Raw genomic sequence first — 19,322 nt, forward strand, 5'->3', positions numbered from 1 at the left:
CTTTTTCCCATACTGATACAGGAAAGGGAGACATCATCGTTGCACCAGTAGCAGGAAAAACAACCAAGGACGTGCTGCTTAACTTACCTGACCGCTGCAGCCAATCACAGGCCGTAGTGGTCATGCTACATGTGGAACAGAGACACTTCCTCTTCCTGTTTCAGCGCAGAGCACGAAGCAGTCTGCACTGGCAGGTGAGTATCAATTAGTTATTTTTTTGCAGATCCAAATTCGTTATGTCCGGACAACCTCTTAAACCCCAGTATGTCGCAGTCTACCGGAAAACACAAAAAGTGCAAAAAACAATAGAAATAAACCTGAAGAACTACAATGAGCTTGCAATTTATATTTTATTTTGCACAAGCTTGCATATATACTGCACATACATTCAGTTCAGAGAAGATGGAAGGCACACAAGGCAATTGAACTACTGAATTTTTTAAGTGGTACAAAGCGAAAAGGTTAAAGTCTGGAGAGTATACAAAAAGCTGAAAACACACTCAATAAAATACCCTACCCCCTCCCACCCACGTCATCACCACCATCATATTACATCCTCATCTGCATCTTATTTCATTAATTCCGGAGCTGCCAAGCATGGAAACTTGGAAATCAATTGTCTACCACAACAAGTTTTTTTTTTTTTTTTTTCATTTTTTTTTTAACATTTTTATTTTTTATTTTTAATGTATTTTTTCCTTGAAATGGAATGGGTATTTTATTTTGTAATAGTGTCATCAAAAATCATTACAGTACATCCTTGGCAATACAAAAAAATGTACACCTTCATGAAAATAAATTAGGATAAATTAAACCAATAAATTATGCAAAGTTTTCAGAACAACTGACAAAAAAAAAAAATCCACAAAAAAATTGCCTCTAACTAGAAAAGAACAAAAAAAAAAAAAAAATCATTCATTTTATTTGTAACTATCTTAAAATTATATGATCTTTATTACAAAAACGAGCATAATAATGCTATATACAACATATTGCTAAATAATATAAAGGCAGTGTTTCATCACAATTTTATCATTATTTACACACACACAGAAAGACTCAGAATTTATTTATTTTTTTCATCATGTAATAACCTTTCACTCATCTGAGTAATGCCAGTCATTTTTTTTTAGATTTTTTTTTTCTTTATCAAAACGGCAAGAGCAAGCGATTGATATCAAGAGAGTCAGTGTAAAATACACAGTTCTTATAAACAATTATACTTTTTTTTTTTTTCTCTCGTTTGGCTGAGATATAAGGGACTTAAATTCTTAAAGGCGAAAAAAAAAAAAAAATCCAACACATTAGTATAGCAATTGTTTACAGAAACAAAATAGAAAAAAAAAATCTATTTTTTTTAATTTTATTTTACACTCCTATATAGGCAGAATTAATATAACTAGTTTTTCATATAAAAAGAGATTGTGCTAAGTGCAATAAAACCATTTTATTCACATAATGCATTTTTTATTTTTGTAAGGAGAAAAAAAAAATTCCTACTTCATCATGAGATGTTAAATACACAGCGAACAGCAGAAATAAAATAAGAACAATAGATACAACAATGAATTTTTATATACTGTCATGTAATATATTATACATTTAGCAAATAGATTTATTTTACTGGATTTTTCATATATAATGACATCCCAGTTGTTTAGTAAAACTTGTCTTTTTTTTTTTTTTTTACAGAGTTGCTGGTGAAAATCTTTTTTTTTTTTTTTCTTTAGAAAGAAATGACTACTTCTATGTATTTATTGAGCTTCATCATTGTCACAATGGCCCATAGATCAACCATGTGTAGGCGTCTGCGTCAGCACAAGTCGTTCCGTATTATATATATATGTATAAAACACTTTTGTATTTCGTTATCTACGCCTTACTGTGTGCATACTGAAAGATAACGTTGCTTTCAAAATGTAAAACTTTTTTTTTTATTCAACGTCGCTGTTGTTTTTTTCTTTGTTTTTTTTCTATAGAAATTGACTGTTTTATTCTCTTCTTTTGCTTGTTCAACTTCTTCATCAAATATATACAAGGTCTTATAAAAACTATCCCCCCCCTCCCTTAAAACACCCTACTTAAGGAAAAAAAAGCATTTTTTCCCTAAAATATACAGTATTCAGTCGCAAGTTATGCCAGCAACATATTTCACCAAACTAATAATATTCAGAGGCATGACTCTTGGGGATAAAAAAAAAAGTCTAAAAGTGAAAGAAGTATCATTTATGAAACTAGGAAATATCGGGGATTATATAATAATCATCATCATCAATAGGACAAGGAATGGGACTATGTTGTAGCTAGGAGTTTACTTTGGAGGACTCACTTACTTTAACAGCCTATTGTTTTCAATTGGCACGCTGTAATACTTCATTTCTCCTGTGGTGGCACTGTAGGGGGATTGCACACTTTCATGCTAGCTGCTACAAATTATTATTGATGGACCCATAGATTAAAAAGAGATTTTTAGAATAATTCCATAAATATATGTCTATTTCAGAATAGCTGTAATTTTTGCTTTGACCTCATGACCTTTGACCTCATGACTTAGAGGCCCATAAAAAAGCCCTGAGGCTCCTGCAATGTATTGGGGATAGAGAAGGAACTTTCACACCCTATCGCAAACCTTGAATATGCCTTGTTTTGGTACAATGGGTGGGTTGCTTTTTTTTTTTGCAGTTATATGGAACTTATTAAATTCCTAACTATTCCCCATAATGGGGCATAATAGCCGAAGACAAAAAAAACTTCCTAAAAATATAAACCCCATTTTAAATGCTGAAGAAAAATGATGAATCTCATCCATCATTGCTTTATCTATTGCTTTTTAAGCCATTATCCTTTAAAAAAAAATTCAAATATCTAAACGGGCAACAAAATCACCGTATTGTAATTTTTTTTGTTCCCTAAAACAGTTTTCTTCCAAAAAATTCTACTAACCCTCCCACTCCCCTCTGTACAACACAAAAAAATATGCATAGGTAATAAACAGACAAAATGTATAGTGCTTATTGCAGCTGATGAAGCTCCAAGCCTCTAGTGATTAGGAGGACCACACGGGTGGGTCCTTTCAGAAAACTTCAATAACATGATTATGGGGATCACATGGGTACGTCCCCCCAAAAAATTGTATTAATCATTCCCCAATTTTCTATGATAAAAATTCAAGAGATTATCGGGACATGCTAGCAAAACAACCCAACAACTGGGCGGTCACATATAGTACGAGCATTTCCCGAGGTTTTTTTTTGCCACAACTGGTCATCTTCTGCAACTCATGTTGAGCCAACGGTAAAGGTAAATGAAACTGTGAGCCGGTGGTATCTAAGTTGTGGCTCGTTAGCTGTTGCTAAACTACAACTTCCATCATGGTACGTTGGGTGCTGTAGTTTCGAAAAATCTGGAGATCCAGAGTTCGGAAACTATCGCGAATGTGTGCAAGGCACAAGATTGAAGTTGAAGTAAGTGGGGACCTGGGTGCACAATAAAGTCTATATTTGCTGGTGTTTTTAAGTTTTCTAGGCACATCACTATATAATTACTAAAAGGAGAAGGTAGAAATATTACCATGTACAATGCAAGGATTTAAATCATCCACAATGACCTTGAGAATCGTGTTTTATCTCCACTCTTAACCCTTGTGCCCGGAGTCTTAATATCTCACATCCATTCACCGCCTGATACGTACGCACACAGGCAAACCAGACGTAATTCACTTGTAAATCACCTTAGTTACTGAAAGGCCCAACTTATCGGAACAGAGATTTATGACACATCAGCCTTCAAATATTAATCTATTCTTAGGCTGCAGATTGGGCATGGAGGGGGGGATCTTCAGAAGAGAAGTATTTACGCCGAGGACAAACTAGAGAGACATTTACTAACACCACGGAGTAAGCGGCACCAAGAGCGACTTTTGCTGATATCTGCTGGTTACTGAGGGGAAACCAAGGATGCCAACCATTGAGAGTGACGTGACACGAAGGAAAGTGTTTGCTTTAGCTCTCGAGTAAATGTCCACCTTGAAAATCTAATAAACTGATCACTTCTCTACTGTCATCTCATTATCATCATAGGTAGGATTAAAATGACTGATATCACCTATACAAATAACACAGGAGCCACCATTTACAATGGGTGATGTCACAGCTCACCTTCTCCCCTCCTCTAGAATGACGGATGACACCTCTATATACAGTAGATATCATAGGATCCATCATTCACAATAGGTGAAGTCACAGCTCACCTCCTCCTCCTGTACAATGACTGATAACACCTTAAAATACAGTAGATAACACAGGATCCACCATTCACAATAGGTGATGTCACAGCTCACCTCCTCCTCCTGTACAATGACTGATAACACCTCTATATACAGTATATAACACAGGATCCTCCATTCACAATAGGTGATGTCACAGCTCACCTCCTCCTGTACAATTACTGATAACACCTCTATATACAGTAGATAACACAGGATCCACCATTCACAATAGGTGATGTCACAGCTCACCTACTCCTCCTGTACAATGACTACTAACACCTCTGTATACAGTACATAACACATGATCCATCAATCACAATAGGAGATATCACAGCTCACCTCCTCCTCCTGTACAGCGACTGACATCACCACCACATAGTAGATATCGAAATTCAGCATTCACAATAAGAGAGGTCACAGTTCACCTCCTCCTCTCCCTGCACAGTGACCTCTGCACAGATCACAGGGCATGCCCGCAACACTCTCCCATCAATGAGTTACTGTGGATCAAATGGCTGCTGTAAAGTATATCGCTAACTGCTATTAAAAGAAGCTCAGCTAAGATTTCTGTTCCCAGTACAAGAAATCGAATAAATATAATCTACAGTAAAACAAAATTTTTTTTATATATATATATTTTTTTAGATCTGTGTTTTCTTTAATCTTGGTTATACCTATTCATTAATTAGAAGGGTTCTATTATTGGCATTAACTACTGAATGAGGTTTTTGAAAATGGTTTTGATTTACAATAAACTACGTAAAATACTAAATTGCAATTCTATGCTGTTGTCATAAATGTTATGGAGCCTGAGGGAGCCTACAATGTCACTCTGCGCTAAGATCAATATTATAAATTGCTATAGTGTATATCAGTGCTCCCCAACTCCGGTCCTCAAGAGCCACCAACAGGTCCTGTTTACAGGATTTCCTTAGCATTGCCCAGGTGATAATTGCATCACCTGGACAGGCAAGAATTCAATCACCTGTGCACTACTAAGGAAATCCTGAAAACATGACCTGTTGGTGGCTCTTGAGGACCGGAGTTGGTGAACACTGGTGTGTATCATCCTAGATTGGGGCTCATGAGACTCCTCTGACCTAAACATTCCTACCACTCTCATCTACAGATTGCAGTACAGCTATAAGGGTAGACTAAGAAATGAAAGCTGCGCTGCCATTGACTGTTAAGGGCAAGAGGGGCAGTTCTTACTCTTGAACAGTCTCAGTTTAGCACCGTGCACCCCGTGTGCTACAAGTTCAATAAAATAAGCTGTGCTTCTCAGTTATGTTTATATAAGATCCAGTAATTTTTGATAACACACCACCGGTCATAGTTACAACTATAATCAATAGACCCAGAAAAAAGCAAATAAAACATGACTAAAAATCCCCCCAAAAAGCCGAGTCAACACATGAACTACGCTTCCTCCACCGCTGTCTGTGCCATAGTAATTTGTGCTTACTCCATTAACACTCGTACACAATAATGACAGGGCATCATACGATTGTCCTCACGAATCTGATGTCAGCTGATTTCTTTCTTTCTTTTTGTGCTGACAGTAATTACTTTGATGCATTTCAATCTCTCAGCAGAATGAAGGAAAATTGCAGATATCAGGTTAGCAATGTAATGAAACGGATATATTTTCACGCTTCAAAGTCAAATTGGAAAAATGGAAAAGATTATGTTAAATATCAGTCAGCAACGCACAAGCAGTTTTTTTTTTCCTGTGGGTGGAGCGATGGTTTATGAGAACGATGACGGTCTCTTCATTCAGCCGGAAAATATGGTTTGGCATTGGACATTAATCTGTCACTTTCCCTGGAGTTTAGTGATCTTACTCTGGCACGAATATATTAATGCTGTGTTTACATTTCCAGTTACCTACAACCTGTGGATCTCCCGCTTTCGGTAGATTAAAACTCCCATACCGGAAGTTGTGGTCTCTTATTAGCGGGATAGCCACATCTTTAGAGATCTAAAAACTGCCTACACCTTAACGATAAAGTGCTCAAGTTCCAAAATATTACAAAATTACCGCTACTCTAAAAGTTTATTTTGAAACATTTAAATGGCTGATTAGAAAATTACCCTACAAACTACTGATTTACAAATAAAAGTCCAGAGGAAAAAATGGGACATTACATATAGAAAATCTATTTAATGAAACCTCTCAAGTGCAGTTTTGATGCCACGTTTTGCCTGAGAAGTTGATAGTCATTAAGTCTTAAACTTTTTTCTGGCCAGAAGACCTTGACTTCTGGTGATTTGCTGAACTGATCTTCGATGATTTCGATTAAGAGGAACTACGTCTTGGTGTTTCGGCCACGATAGAGGTGTTAAACTCCAGCCACTTGAAACCTGCTGCTCCCCAAACTTTGAGGCGCACCCCATGATCCTCGAAAGTGTGGCCTAGCAAGTGGGTTGTGGTGCAGTTTAACTGGTGGCAGTACACTGTTTCCTACTACCAGTCCAATCGCCGGTTTGTATATGAAGCTGGAGTTGGCATGCAGTGATGCCGGCACTGCTGTCCTATAGTGAAGACTAGGGTTGAGCAGATAGGACCCCATTAAAGTTTGGGACCAGGTGCCCTAGAATGCCCATAAAAGTTACTATTAAGACTGCCAACCACAGGAGAATTAATTGAGAATAGGCAAACGCTGTACACTACAATACTTGACCCAATTACATAACGGTATATACCAATGATGCCGATTTTTCTGAAACAATCTCGTCAAATTTGAGGGTCCAATAGTGGTGGGATTTAGAAAATTCTGGATGGAGGGCATAAATAAAACCGTGAACGTTAGTACTTCAACTATGAATAACTAAGGGGGGTGGAAAAGTGCAACTTGGAGACTGAAAGAGTCCAAAAAGCCCCTCTGTATGAGAGAGGGCCCTTTTAAATTTTGCATTGAGGCCCAGGAGACTGGAAAGTTTTTTGTTCCCAAAAACCCAAGTTACGACAAATAAATGTGACCCGAACATTTCCTCTGTCGATATTTTTGCTTTTTATATTTATCAATAACTTTTCATTACAATTAATTCAAAACCAATATATTTATTAGAGACATAAAATATATATATAAAAAAAATATATCAAGTGCCACTAAAAAGGTTATTTTCGCAAACACATCCATTTATCTGCAGTGGAGTTCTCGAGTGCAGGCCTTTCTGAATAGGTTAATTATTATACCTAAGTCCAAAGTGTTTAAGGACGTGACCGAATAAGTGCCGAAAACAGGGCCAGGGGAGAACAGTCTGGTGCAAGGACACCTGCTGAGCAGATAAGCAGCTTGACACATACTGACTAAACCGATAGAGACTCACAAGTCACGTTTCCTTTCACTTCACTTGCTGTCCAAAAACTTTCCCCGGGACAATATTTATTTTTGTTACCATCCACAGAATTTAATCATGAATTTATCTACAACTTCTAAAACTAAAATACCTATCTGATTTTTCATCTATAGGGAAAGTTTTTCTTTTAACTTAATGTTACATACTAATCCTTCTGCTGCTGGTGAACGGAGATATAAAAAGGTTGTGTACGGCAGTGTAATATCTAAGATCGGGGTCCCTCCATCTCATCTGATCATAGAAAGGTCTTTCTGTAAGAAAATCCCACATCAGGAGCAGAAATGCGTGAAAAGGACCCATTGAACTCAATCGATGCCTCTGCTAATTCTTAGCTACATGAATATGGCTCATAGAGGAGTTGTTGGTGGCTTCTATCTACAAACTATTACTTGCCATAAATATGAAATATTTTTACGTGGTGTAAATGCCGCTGTTCTCCCGAATCTGAAGTTGTTTTTCTTTTGTTCCTGCTCCTCTCCGTTCCTGAGATATGGCCTCCTCTTCCCTCTATAGCTTTGTTAGCTAAATGGGTGTGGTCTCCAAAATATTCAGACAGAGAATAATTTATTACCATGCCCAGTTGGCTATGAAGACTAGATTTATGTAAAGGAAAGAGAAGGCTATATCTCAGGAATGGAGACCATCACTATGGCAGACGTTGCAAACTTGGAAACAATGCAGGAAAATTTGTAATTTAAAGCATGATTTGTCCCCTTTCCAGTCCTTCTTGGGAAATCCGGGGTTTCTGAGGGGTTCCGCACCATCTTTTTACAAGCTTTTGGCTTCCCAGGGATGTAGGCAGGTAGTGGACCTCATGGATCCTAACTTCTCAATATTATCCTTTGAAATGGCGTCACAACAATTCCCACTATTTAATAACAGACCATTCTTATTTCTCCAGGCGCGCAGTTTGGTGCAGAAATGTCAGTCGGGGGGGGGGAGGGAGATGGGGAGAACCAATCTGGATGGATTTATTCGAAATGCAAACTCCAACCCGGCTTCTATAAGCAACATCTATTCATTATTACGTAGAAGGTGGGTGGGGGAGGGGAAAACTACGGGAGTGGCGAGGTGGCTGAGGGAAATGCCAGGCTTGGAGGTGGGTGACCTCTTTGAGGCTACTATGTCTCAGAGAAAGACCCTGCCATACAGCAGCTACACGGATATGGCACTTTTAATACTACACAGAGCCTACATTACTCCCTACTTGCAATCTAAGATGTCCCCATCCACTGTCTATATATGTTCTAAATGCAAGACTCCTAACACTGACATTTATCATCACCTATGGAGCTGCCCGCAAATTCTGGGATTATGGAGAGAGATTCATAAAGAATTACAGAGTATTTGTGGAGTTAATTTCACACTTACTCCACAATGGGCCATTTTTAATATTTTAGACGAGACATCTCTCAAATTGCCCAAACACGTCAAGGCAACACTTATGATTTGGGCCTCGGCGACTAGAAAGAGCATCTTACACCAGTGGTTGAGCCCTCTAGTCCCTTCACTTCCTTTTATCCGTACTAAAATCCAGTTTATATTCAGAATGGAGTGGTTGGACGCACTGACTAATAGAGAGAAGCAGGCGGGTAAATTCTTTTCTACATGGGCAACTTTTATTCCCTCGCTCCCTTTGGAAACTAGGGAGAAACTAAGAGCACATTTTGAAAATACCCAATGGTATTTATTACAGAGGATAGGTGGCAATTCACCAATTTCTTGAGACATTTCTTGGTCAGACGCAAGCAGAATTTGGGAGTCTTTTTGTAGGGGGGGAGGGAGGGTTGTTGAAAACATATTGTTATTTAATAATGTCATATTATTGTATTATGATATGATTTGTATGATCTGTATTATTTTGAAAAATCTAATAAAAAAAGTTTAAAAAAAAAAAAAAGACAAACATTGCCAGATTCAGGAGAATAGCGGCGTGTACACCAGATAAAACAACAAACTATTAATGACAAGTGATAGGTCCTCATGAAAGAGGCCTCTAAAAATCTATGCATCCCCTTTAAGATCTTTACAACCAGTCGTGTCAATATCTAAACAGCTGAGCTACCTATATGTCCAACAAAAACAGCTAAAAATGAACCCGTCAATCAAAAAAACACCAAAGGCAGGCGGTCCAGCGGGTATTTAACATGAGGTAAGTCATCCGTCCCTTCCAGTATGTGATGGATTCAGTAGCGAATTACTAGAGAAGACTTGGAGTAAACATATTAAGTCATGTGCAGCTTTTTGCTGAATGTCCATAAAAAAAAAAGGTAAAATTACTCCCGACTATTTCACGACATTTTTTAACCCCCTAATCTTACAGGGGAGAGCAGCATTAACTTTTTCGTTTCCAGTGATGTCGTTCACAGTGATCTGACTCCTTGGCCCTGGAAGGGCCTTTGCTTCATTTTTGTGCAGTAGTCATTTCCGGGCTTGATTGGCCATTTGCACAACCATTATATGAGACAGGTTGATGCAAAAAGTCACAGCTGAACAGGCTCTAAATGTTCCTATCTGTGAGAGGCGCAATTAGTGCATTCCAGGGATGTACATGGAGGAGACAGGGGCCCATAGTTAAAAAAAAAAAAAAATGAGAGAAAAATCAAATGCGGCATGTCTCATGGGCCTGTGGGATGGGAGAGCCTAGTTTAGATTCACTCCAACCATGGGGATGGGGTCAACCTGAGCAGCAATCCCTAACCACATCAGTTGGTAAGTACATCCATTATGATAAATACACGTGTAGCGTAATATCACGGAGGACACACTAAAATCAACTTAAGAACGCTAAGCGTCCTGCACCATGCACCTCATGTGCTAAAATTTGTGCCATAAGGTTAATTCCCAGCTGGCCTAAACAGGTAGTAGCCCCCTTTAAATATACAATATGGAGGCACTAACCTTCCAGTATACAGGATAGAAGCTTGCCTGCCGACATATTTGCTTAAGAATCAGTAGAACACTAATCATTCTTTATATGTGCCATATCTTATTTCTTTGAAATCTACTCCTATAATCGCCTGAGTAATAATACCACACAGGATCAAAAGGAGAGAACTGAATTTTTCCCCGTTTTGTCGTCAGTGGGAAAATTACTCGGCAATGTTATATAACGAGTTAAAGTGTAAAGCCGTCGTCTGAACACAGGGGATGTAGCCATGGAAAGGTACTGCTTGGTTGGCATCTTACCGGTTGAAGCCTTAGCATAAGGTATTAGACTTTGAAATGGGGTAGACTCTCCCAACCCATGGGGAAGGGGTCAACTCGATCAGGAACCCTCTCCACAAAGGATGCCAGTGGCTTGATACCTTACCATATACTATGCATAGAGTCTATGTGTAAGATCTGAGCATGTGACATCGAGGAGTCCTGTGGAGATTCACTCCACCCATGAGGATGGGGTCAACCCAAGCAGGAATCCTCTCCACAAGGAGGGCTACTGGTGGGTCGGCTCCTTGAGTAGAGTCTTAGGATATAATATGGGCCTCTAGAATAGGTGAACCATGTGTAGATTCACTACACCCATAGGAAAAAAAATCAACCAAAGAAGGAACCCTCTCCACAACAGCTGCCGGGAAGTTGACACCTTTACTGGTTATTATGAGCAAGGTCTTAGCAGACAAGATGGCTACATCCACTAATGCTCCGATGACCGATACAGTTTAACATAACCTCAAACATAAATACAGTCCACAAACTAGCTGTAATAAAAAAAATATTATAAAATCCAGAATGACAAAAAAGTTAATAGAGTACACAGACATTTCTTAAATGCCCCAATATACTATATACACGTTAGACTCGTCGTCCTTATTGTGCTCGGTAATAATTACAGGGAGCTCAATAAAACATTTAGTTAAGGATGAGAGATTGTAGCTACTCAAATGTTATCATTAATAAGGGGGAGATATAAATAAAGTACATGACAGATTTTCTATGCATGTGTACGTTGAGTACACACCGGGGCACAGTTGCAATCACACTCACGCGCACAAACTTTTCGGGGAGCAAAGGAATTGGGTAGGGGACAGGGGCAAGGTGATTAAAAAAGAAAAAAGTCAGTTTTGTACATTCAGAACCAGCAGTGGAATCATCACTCGTGAAGTAGTTCTTGTAGGCAGTTTGGGGAACGAAAGATTTCAGGGACTTCGCTGTCCAACTTGCAGATAACCTTGTATATGGCCTTCTTCCAGGAAGGATCAACGTCTTTGCCGGCTATAATGGCATTGAAAAACTCTCGTAATGTGATCTGCGCCACTTCCAGGAATCTCTCCGGAACCTGGTGATACAAGGAGACAATGGTATTAATAAAAGTTTTCGGTTTCTAGCCCCCTGATTCTTCAAAGGGGAGTGAGACAGTTCTTCGTTGCGAGATGAGGGCTTACCGGACACCTGCACGTTCTAATTATGGCAGACGTCTATTGTCATCTGCATTGTAAAGGCGGCTAATAATAGAAGGACTTTAAAGACAAATGTTCATCTTTGGAAAAAGATTAGGGAAGGAAGATAAGCTCGGGAAGACCAGAGATCTTTATAAGATTTCTCACACCATGTTTAATGCCAAGATGGCTGCATGAGATTGCCTGACATGTATAAAGGGCATCCTGCCAGAATAATACAATACAGACAGATGACATTGGGCTAAACTATACGTCAATTTTACATATATTCATAGATGATTTATAGAGAGGGCTACAGTGGGACTAATAAACCACCCATGTATGTTTACGGCCTCCCACAAGTCACTGGTAAATCCATGGCTGTAAGCTACCTGTTAAAACGGGGTCATCAATTTTTGATTGAAATCTCAAGATCATGCATTTTTACATCCAAGCACAAGCTCAAACGTGCAGTGTGCCACTCAAAAAGAAAACAGCCTATCGCAAACCTTCTCCAAAAAGAGACGGGCATTTACAAACCTTCCCAAATCCCCTGAGCCAGAAAACCTGAAAAGCACCCCCCTTCGCCAAGATGAAGAGTGAGTCTGTATTGCTTCTGGCTTCAACCTGGGCTACAAAACCCAGTACCAGTAGCCAAAGAGTTGAAGATGAGGTTTTACTCTCCCTAAAGGGGTGGTGAGCTAGGTGTGTGGGGATAGGATCCTGCTGGCCACCCAAACCTAAAAAAATCTTCAAGAAAGAACAACCCTCAAGGGTATTACACACTGAAAAAGTCCTCAGTTTGCCTATCATCTAAACATTTTCTGTAGATTTCGTGTAGTGGCCAGGAATGGTAATAATGTCCTCTTCTTCATCCCTCGATCTGATATTGAGAATATTAAAGCCCCATAAAACCCCTTTAACTCAGACTATTTGCTGGATAGAGATTTATTCCCCAAAACTAAGGAGCCACCTGGTTCCATTGACACATCACTTTTTGTTTTAAGGAAATGAGGTTTAGACTGGATAGACCGTCTCCAATGTAAACTTTTCATAACCACTATACATTGACGTAAAGTATGGTTCAGTCCTGAACTGGGGTGTCTGACGGCCAAACTCTGCCAAGGCTTTTATGCACGGATCATAGTTTAGGAAATGTATAGTACTTGCTATCAGGAGGATTCTTGGAGATGGTTATTGTATCTAAATATTTAACGTCAAGGCTTACAGCTAATTGGCACTGCAGATCTAAGGGATTAGGCCTCTGAAAACAAATGACAATAAAGTAGAAAGCTCCAGAGTGAAGAAATAAGGATTATGCGGCCATTTAAACTCTGCACAGTAATTTTGCATAAATGTGCACACTTCAATTGATGGGGAAGACACAGATGCGGCAGGAGCAGGTCATCATCAGTATTAGGGCCAGAAGCAAATCGGTGGAGTCCTCTATGCAAAATGTGTTTGATTTAAGGAATAATGATATAATATAGCTCACAAAGTATAAACAGTGTCAAAATAATAGTAGTGTGTCCATGTTATACCTTAGTCGCCACCATGGTAAAGTTGGTGAACAGGCGGCAAGAGGTGGACATCCAAACAGTGGACACCCTGGGGCAACTCTCTGATTGGCTGTGCTAGAATTCAAGTGATCTATGGAGTTACATGGGACTGCAAGGTGACTATTCTCAAGTCATAAAAGTCACAACTCTATGATTGGTGCGTGTCTGAGCTCGGGAAACAAAGACGCCACAGTGCTGATACCATCACCACAGTCATTTCTGATGGGTTCTGCTGGGTGGGATTGGTACGGTGCAGGCAAATTTCTAAACAAATTCAGTGTGTGACCCCTTCATCAAGATCCATAGGTGTCCCAAAGGTCGGCCCTCTAGAACAAAAAGTGATGGAACGTCTTAGAGATAGGCCATCTCTTTATGAGCTTTTCATTCTAAGACCTTTGCGTTTATATTCCCATTTTTCTGTTCCATTGTAAAAGCACAAAAACAAACATAAATTGTTCCGTTACAGGACCCAATAATTTAAATATTTTTTTCCCTAAAATATGAAGTTTAACATCTATTCCATCTGCTGTTGGATTTTTGTAAAGACTAAAAAACATGGTCTGCACAGCTTCTTTTTCTGTCCACCCCCCAAAAAACAGCAAGAGAACAGACACTTTTTAAAAAAAAAAATTGAAGTAAAAAAGAAACGCATCACAATGGATGGTCATCTACTTTGGAATCCATTTTTATGCATTGTTAAACACCCAGGAGTTGATAAGTATTACATAAATATCACAAAATTAGTATTTGATGACACTTCAGCTGTAGAACTTTTCCACTTTCCAACTTGGTGCGAAACAATGAGATCATCTATTTGTCTAGGTGACCCCACAATGATGAGGAAGCTGCTGGTTAGATGTATGGAAGCTCCCTACTATACATTTTTGAAAAAACTTTTATTTTATTTTTTTTAAGAAAAATTTAAAGAAATAACCCAATGCCCCTCAGTCGATAGATGGTTTATTTTTCATGGGAGATTTTGCATTATTCCAATCATGCGGCACAAGATTCTCCTCTCTCCTCCTCCTTCTCAGTTGCTTTACCTTCAAGGCTGATTTGTTTTATTAAACTGACTGTCCCCAGCATCTGCAGTCCATAATAAAAGCCTGACATAGCAGCCTGCCTGCCTTCTGTGTCCTGCAGATACACATCATAAGTGTCAGGACACACCAAGGTTAGCGGTCACTGGAACGTGTGCGCTGCCCCAGCCTTGCCAAGCGCTCTTGGCAGCAGGATGAATGTCAGGGAGAATAGACGGGGAATTACAAAGGTTAAACGGAAGACAGCCTCTCCTATCTTCTCAAGAAGCGGCGGCTCTTATTGAGCACTCGAAAAATAAAACGTTGGCTTGTAGGCACTCAGCTCCCCGCACTCTGCTAGGATCGGATAACATGAGCATTGTGCGGCTGGCCTCAAGCTTACACCAACCCAGTGCTAGGGAAAGAGGAGGCAGGGACTGTGGACCAGTCTCTACCATGGAGGCAGCTACTGGCAAGGTGACCCACAGCGGCTGGCTGGGTCCTAGACCTGATGACCAGAGGATGATCATGGCTGCCGAGACTTGTGCGAATATTGCTGAAAAACTCATTGTGACCTCCTACTACACATAGAAACGCTAGATGCAGATTGTGTCTGTCTACCCTCATACCGCCCTTAGTAAATAGATAAAAAGTACAATATATGTACACGGGGCTCAGAAGTAACAATTCCTACATCTTCTGTATTTTACATGTACGAGTCAAAGTTTGGACATCTATATGATGTACCCTGTATGATCTGTCTACACCTGTCAGTCTATCACATAGCCATCAGTCCTATCTATCTATCTGTCTATCATCTATCTATCTATCTATCTATCTATCTATCTATCTATCTATCTATTCATCCAGAAAAATGAAAAAGAGCAGTAAATGGGGGTAGATATGGACTATTATCTATCATCTATCTGTATCTATCTATTATCTATACATCTATATATCATCCATCTATTATCTATCTATCTTTTTATCTATCTATATATCTATCTATTATCTATTTATATATCATCTATCTATCATCTATTATCTATCTATCAATCTATCTATTATCTATCATCTATTATCTATTTATTTATTATCTATCTATCTACTATCTATGTGTCTAATATCCATCTGTGTATCACATATCTATTAGCCTATCTAGAATATAGGAATCTTCTTTCAACCATAAAACTATGAAAATATCTCGTATCTTTTTACTTGTCTATTGTATAACTGTGGGGTTACTTGAAGCTTGGGGGCCCTAGTGCAAAATCTCCAACAGATCCTCCAACTATCTCTCAGGTCTTTAATAGTAATAGTCTTTTCCTATGGGGCAAAGGGATCTTTTAGGCCCGCCTAGTCTCCAGGTCCTGCTGCGATTGCGACCCCTGCCACTATTTTAGTTACACCCCAGCTTAACTAATCTTAATGACCTCAAAAAGACCTGACGAAAATGAAGAACATTTGTAAAGATGAAGGAGTGCAGATTTAAATATGTTAAAGGAGTTTTCCCACAAACAAAACATACGGTAATTTTATTCACTAGATATCGGAATAATAATAAGTTCCACATTTGGATGGGTTTAAAAAAAATGTTCCTGTGCTGAGATAATCTTATAAATGTGCCCCTGATGTGTACTGTGTGATGGCCCTGCACGGTCAGACACAGCTATCTATCTATCTATCTATCTATCTATCTATCTATCTATCTATCTATCTATTATCTATCTATCTATTATCTATCTATCTAAGTCATATAATGTCCAGTAAAAAAGTTCATGTTAAACATGTACACTTTTGACATTGGAGCCTAAGCGAGATGGATGGCTGATGAATTTCGTCCACCATGACATCCACTATGGACCTTCTATCTATCTATCTATCTATCTATCTATCTATCTATCTATCTATCTATCTATCTATCTATCTATCTATCTATCTTTTATCTATCTATCTATGTATCTATCTATCTATCATGAGATTTTTCAGGTCCATGGAGGACAGCTGGACTATTTGGAAAGTCTTGCCTCTCTGGATAAACGTTGAGTTATAGGTTTCTTGCCTATAGTAGGACAATACAATGCTGACAGTAAGGAGAAGACAATGTCAAGGAGAAAAGGGTATTGGTATTTTGGATACTCTTGACTGCTCAAGTTATTCTTGTCACAAATCCTTTTGTCTGCATCTGCTGACTGCTTGCCTGTAGCCAGCAGCATACTTTAACTGTTTTGTCACCTCCTAACATCACATGCATCAGCTGTCGTGCTTTTGTTACGGGTATTGTAGAACTAATCCACTGAGGCTGTTCCCCTGCGCAGTAAATAAAACACAAACTGCTTCTCAGACAATTCTGCATGAATATTTCAGATGGGTTTTACAATCATGAATTGCAAAAAAACCAAAAAAAACCCTAAACGAATAAAATAAACCCCCCCCCCCCCCACTGAACTCACTATTTGGATGGCCCGGAGCTGAGAAAATACATTGACTTAGGGACAGCAAAACCATCTTCTAATTAATTCGAAAGAAAAGTCTGCTTGTGAACTTTTTGTCATTATTTCTAATTGACTCATTTATTTTATAGAAAAAAAAAAAATCTTTCATATGAGATTTTTTTTTTTATTGACTTCTACACAGAAGAAAATGAGATGGGGTAACCAGAAGCTTGTGGGCTCCAATGCAAAATTTCCAACAATCACAGGATTTTAGTAGTATTGGTCTTCTCATATAGGTCAAAGAAATTTTTTTTTTGCTCCACGGCTTGGGTGTGAATGCATTCACTATTCTTACGCCCCCCCCCCCCCCCCCCCCCATTTTTAGACTATTATGTGCAATTAAATATTTGGCCACTAGAGGCACTGTTTCCTTAAATCCTATGGCTAATTGTATCACTCCCATAATTTAGGCTCTGTTCACACTTGGATTTTATACTTTTGCGCAGCAGATTTGATACTTTTCGGTACATATTTTGAATTTGGTGAAAAAAAAAAACAACAAAAATAAAAGGTTACAGGGGAAAAAAAAATAAGATCAAATGATACCTGAGGAAATGAGACAAACAGTTGGAGCTCTCTACCGAGGATTCATTCACCCTTATGTGCACATGATTCCCTTGAGTAAACTCTGCTACCCCCGGCTGTTTGTCCTGTAAATATTGACTGAGGAGAAACCTTTCCTCCTAACAGAGCGGTACATGTTGTCTTCTTTTGGACTTGGAAAAGCCACTGATGGCATATTAAGAAGGTGAAAGGAAACGAATAAAAAAAAGCACTTTTGCCTAAAAATTATCCTTAGTCAATAATTCAGGAAGAATATGGAAAGAAGACCCATATAAGGCATACAATAACAATTAAGGGTAGGCATAAGCTTCTTCTGGAAAAATACTAAAACTTTCTAATTGACATTGCCTTCAAATATTGTCCACAGGCAGGGAACGTGAGATTTTAGGTTTGGGACCAAATTAGAATGAGATGATTTCTTCACCCTCCATACTCAGCTCACTTCTAGAGTTTCCAATATCCCTTTTAAAGAGGACCTGTGATCATTTTTGCTCTTATCCTGTTCCCACTAGTATTCCTTTTTCCAAATCCTCCATACAGCTCCAGTGAGCCTTTGTGCTAATTTGTATGGCTTTTTCAAGGGGGCGGTGCTCACAAGATCCTCTGGGGCGTGTCTTTAGGCTGCTCAGCATTATTACCCTGTGAGCCACGCCCACTTAGTCATGACAATTTAAATAAGCACTAAATAACAACTCTGGAACTGTACGGTGGATTTAAATAATACAAAAAACGGAATCCCCAGAGGACCGGCGGGAACAATATAAGAGCAAAACCTGGACACTGTAAATGAACTAAAGAAAAAGAAAATCATAAATGGTTAAATTTTGGGGAGAGAATTGAACCAACATATTGACCACTCGGTATCATATAGATTCTCTGATTTCGATGTACAGAAGAAAGGATGAGTTGCTCCACTATGAAGCCCTTCTCATCTATGTTCTACAGGTCCAACACAGGGTTGTCTATTATTTTCGTCACATAGAACTGGGTTCTGGTTTGTGTTTATTCACAAGTCTCATTTCGTCTTCCACTAATGGCAAGTTTTTTTTAAGTTTTTCTTTTATGTCTGTTTTGAGAAATCTTTTTTATTCCTCTTCCTTTTAAATAATTTTTGTAATATATTTCATTACCTTATTTTGCCTCCTTCTCTCCCAAACACTGTTTTTCCGTGCTGTTTTAGCTAACTAGCTAAACCTCCCTAAGAATCTGCTTTCAGCTTGCTGTTCAGTAGAATCCATACTCAATAAGTAGCTAATTGGACTCCCAGTGATCAACAATGAAAGATCCTTTTAGCAAGTGATCAGTTTTTCTGTAGTGCCCCCACAGGGGAACAGGAGTATTACACTGTGTCCAGTGAAATCTATGGGTTGTGATGTATAGACACGCTCTGTCCTCAAGTGAGGGAAGATGCTCTTGGTAGCTGCTCTCTTGGTTGTCTGGTGAAAACAAGTTATTACTTGTCCACAGAATAGGTGACAACTTGTTGATTAGTGGTGGTTTGACCACTGGGACCAGCATTGACTGGCAGAATGGGGCACTGTTATTTTCGTTATAATGGTGCGTATGCTCGACCTCTGCTCTAATCATTTCCTATGAGGCTGCAGAGTGCCGCACTAGGCTTATTCTGACAGCCATGTAGAGTGGTAGTATATCCTTGTTCTACTGATCGGTGAAGA

General features: G+C 38.9%; 1 protein-coding gene across 1 annotated transcript in view; it reads right to left on the reverse strand.

Annotated features, from left to right (window-relative positions):
- Positions 1-331: 331 nt before the first annotated feature.
- The window catches only part of PROX1 (prospero homeobox 1), a 100,554-nt gene continuing 81,563 nt past the window's right edge, over positions 332-19,322 (reverse strand). Inside the window, exon 5 of the mRNA XM_077282283.1 lies at positions 332-11,909. Coding sequence (XP_077138398.1) covers positions 11,724-11,909 — 186 coding nt within the window. The 3' untranslated portion in view covers positions 332-11,723. The remainder of the gene's footprint in view (positions 11,910-19,322) is intronic.

This window comes from Ranitomeya variabilis, chromosome 2, assembly GCF_051348905.1.
Source record: "Ranitomeya variabilis isolate aRanVar5 chromosome 2, aRanVar5.hap1, whole genome shotgun sequence".
NCBI classification, from domain to species: Eukaryota; Metazoa; Chordata; class Amphibia; order Anura; family Dendrobatidae; genus Ranitomeya; species Ranitomeya variabilis.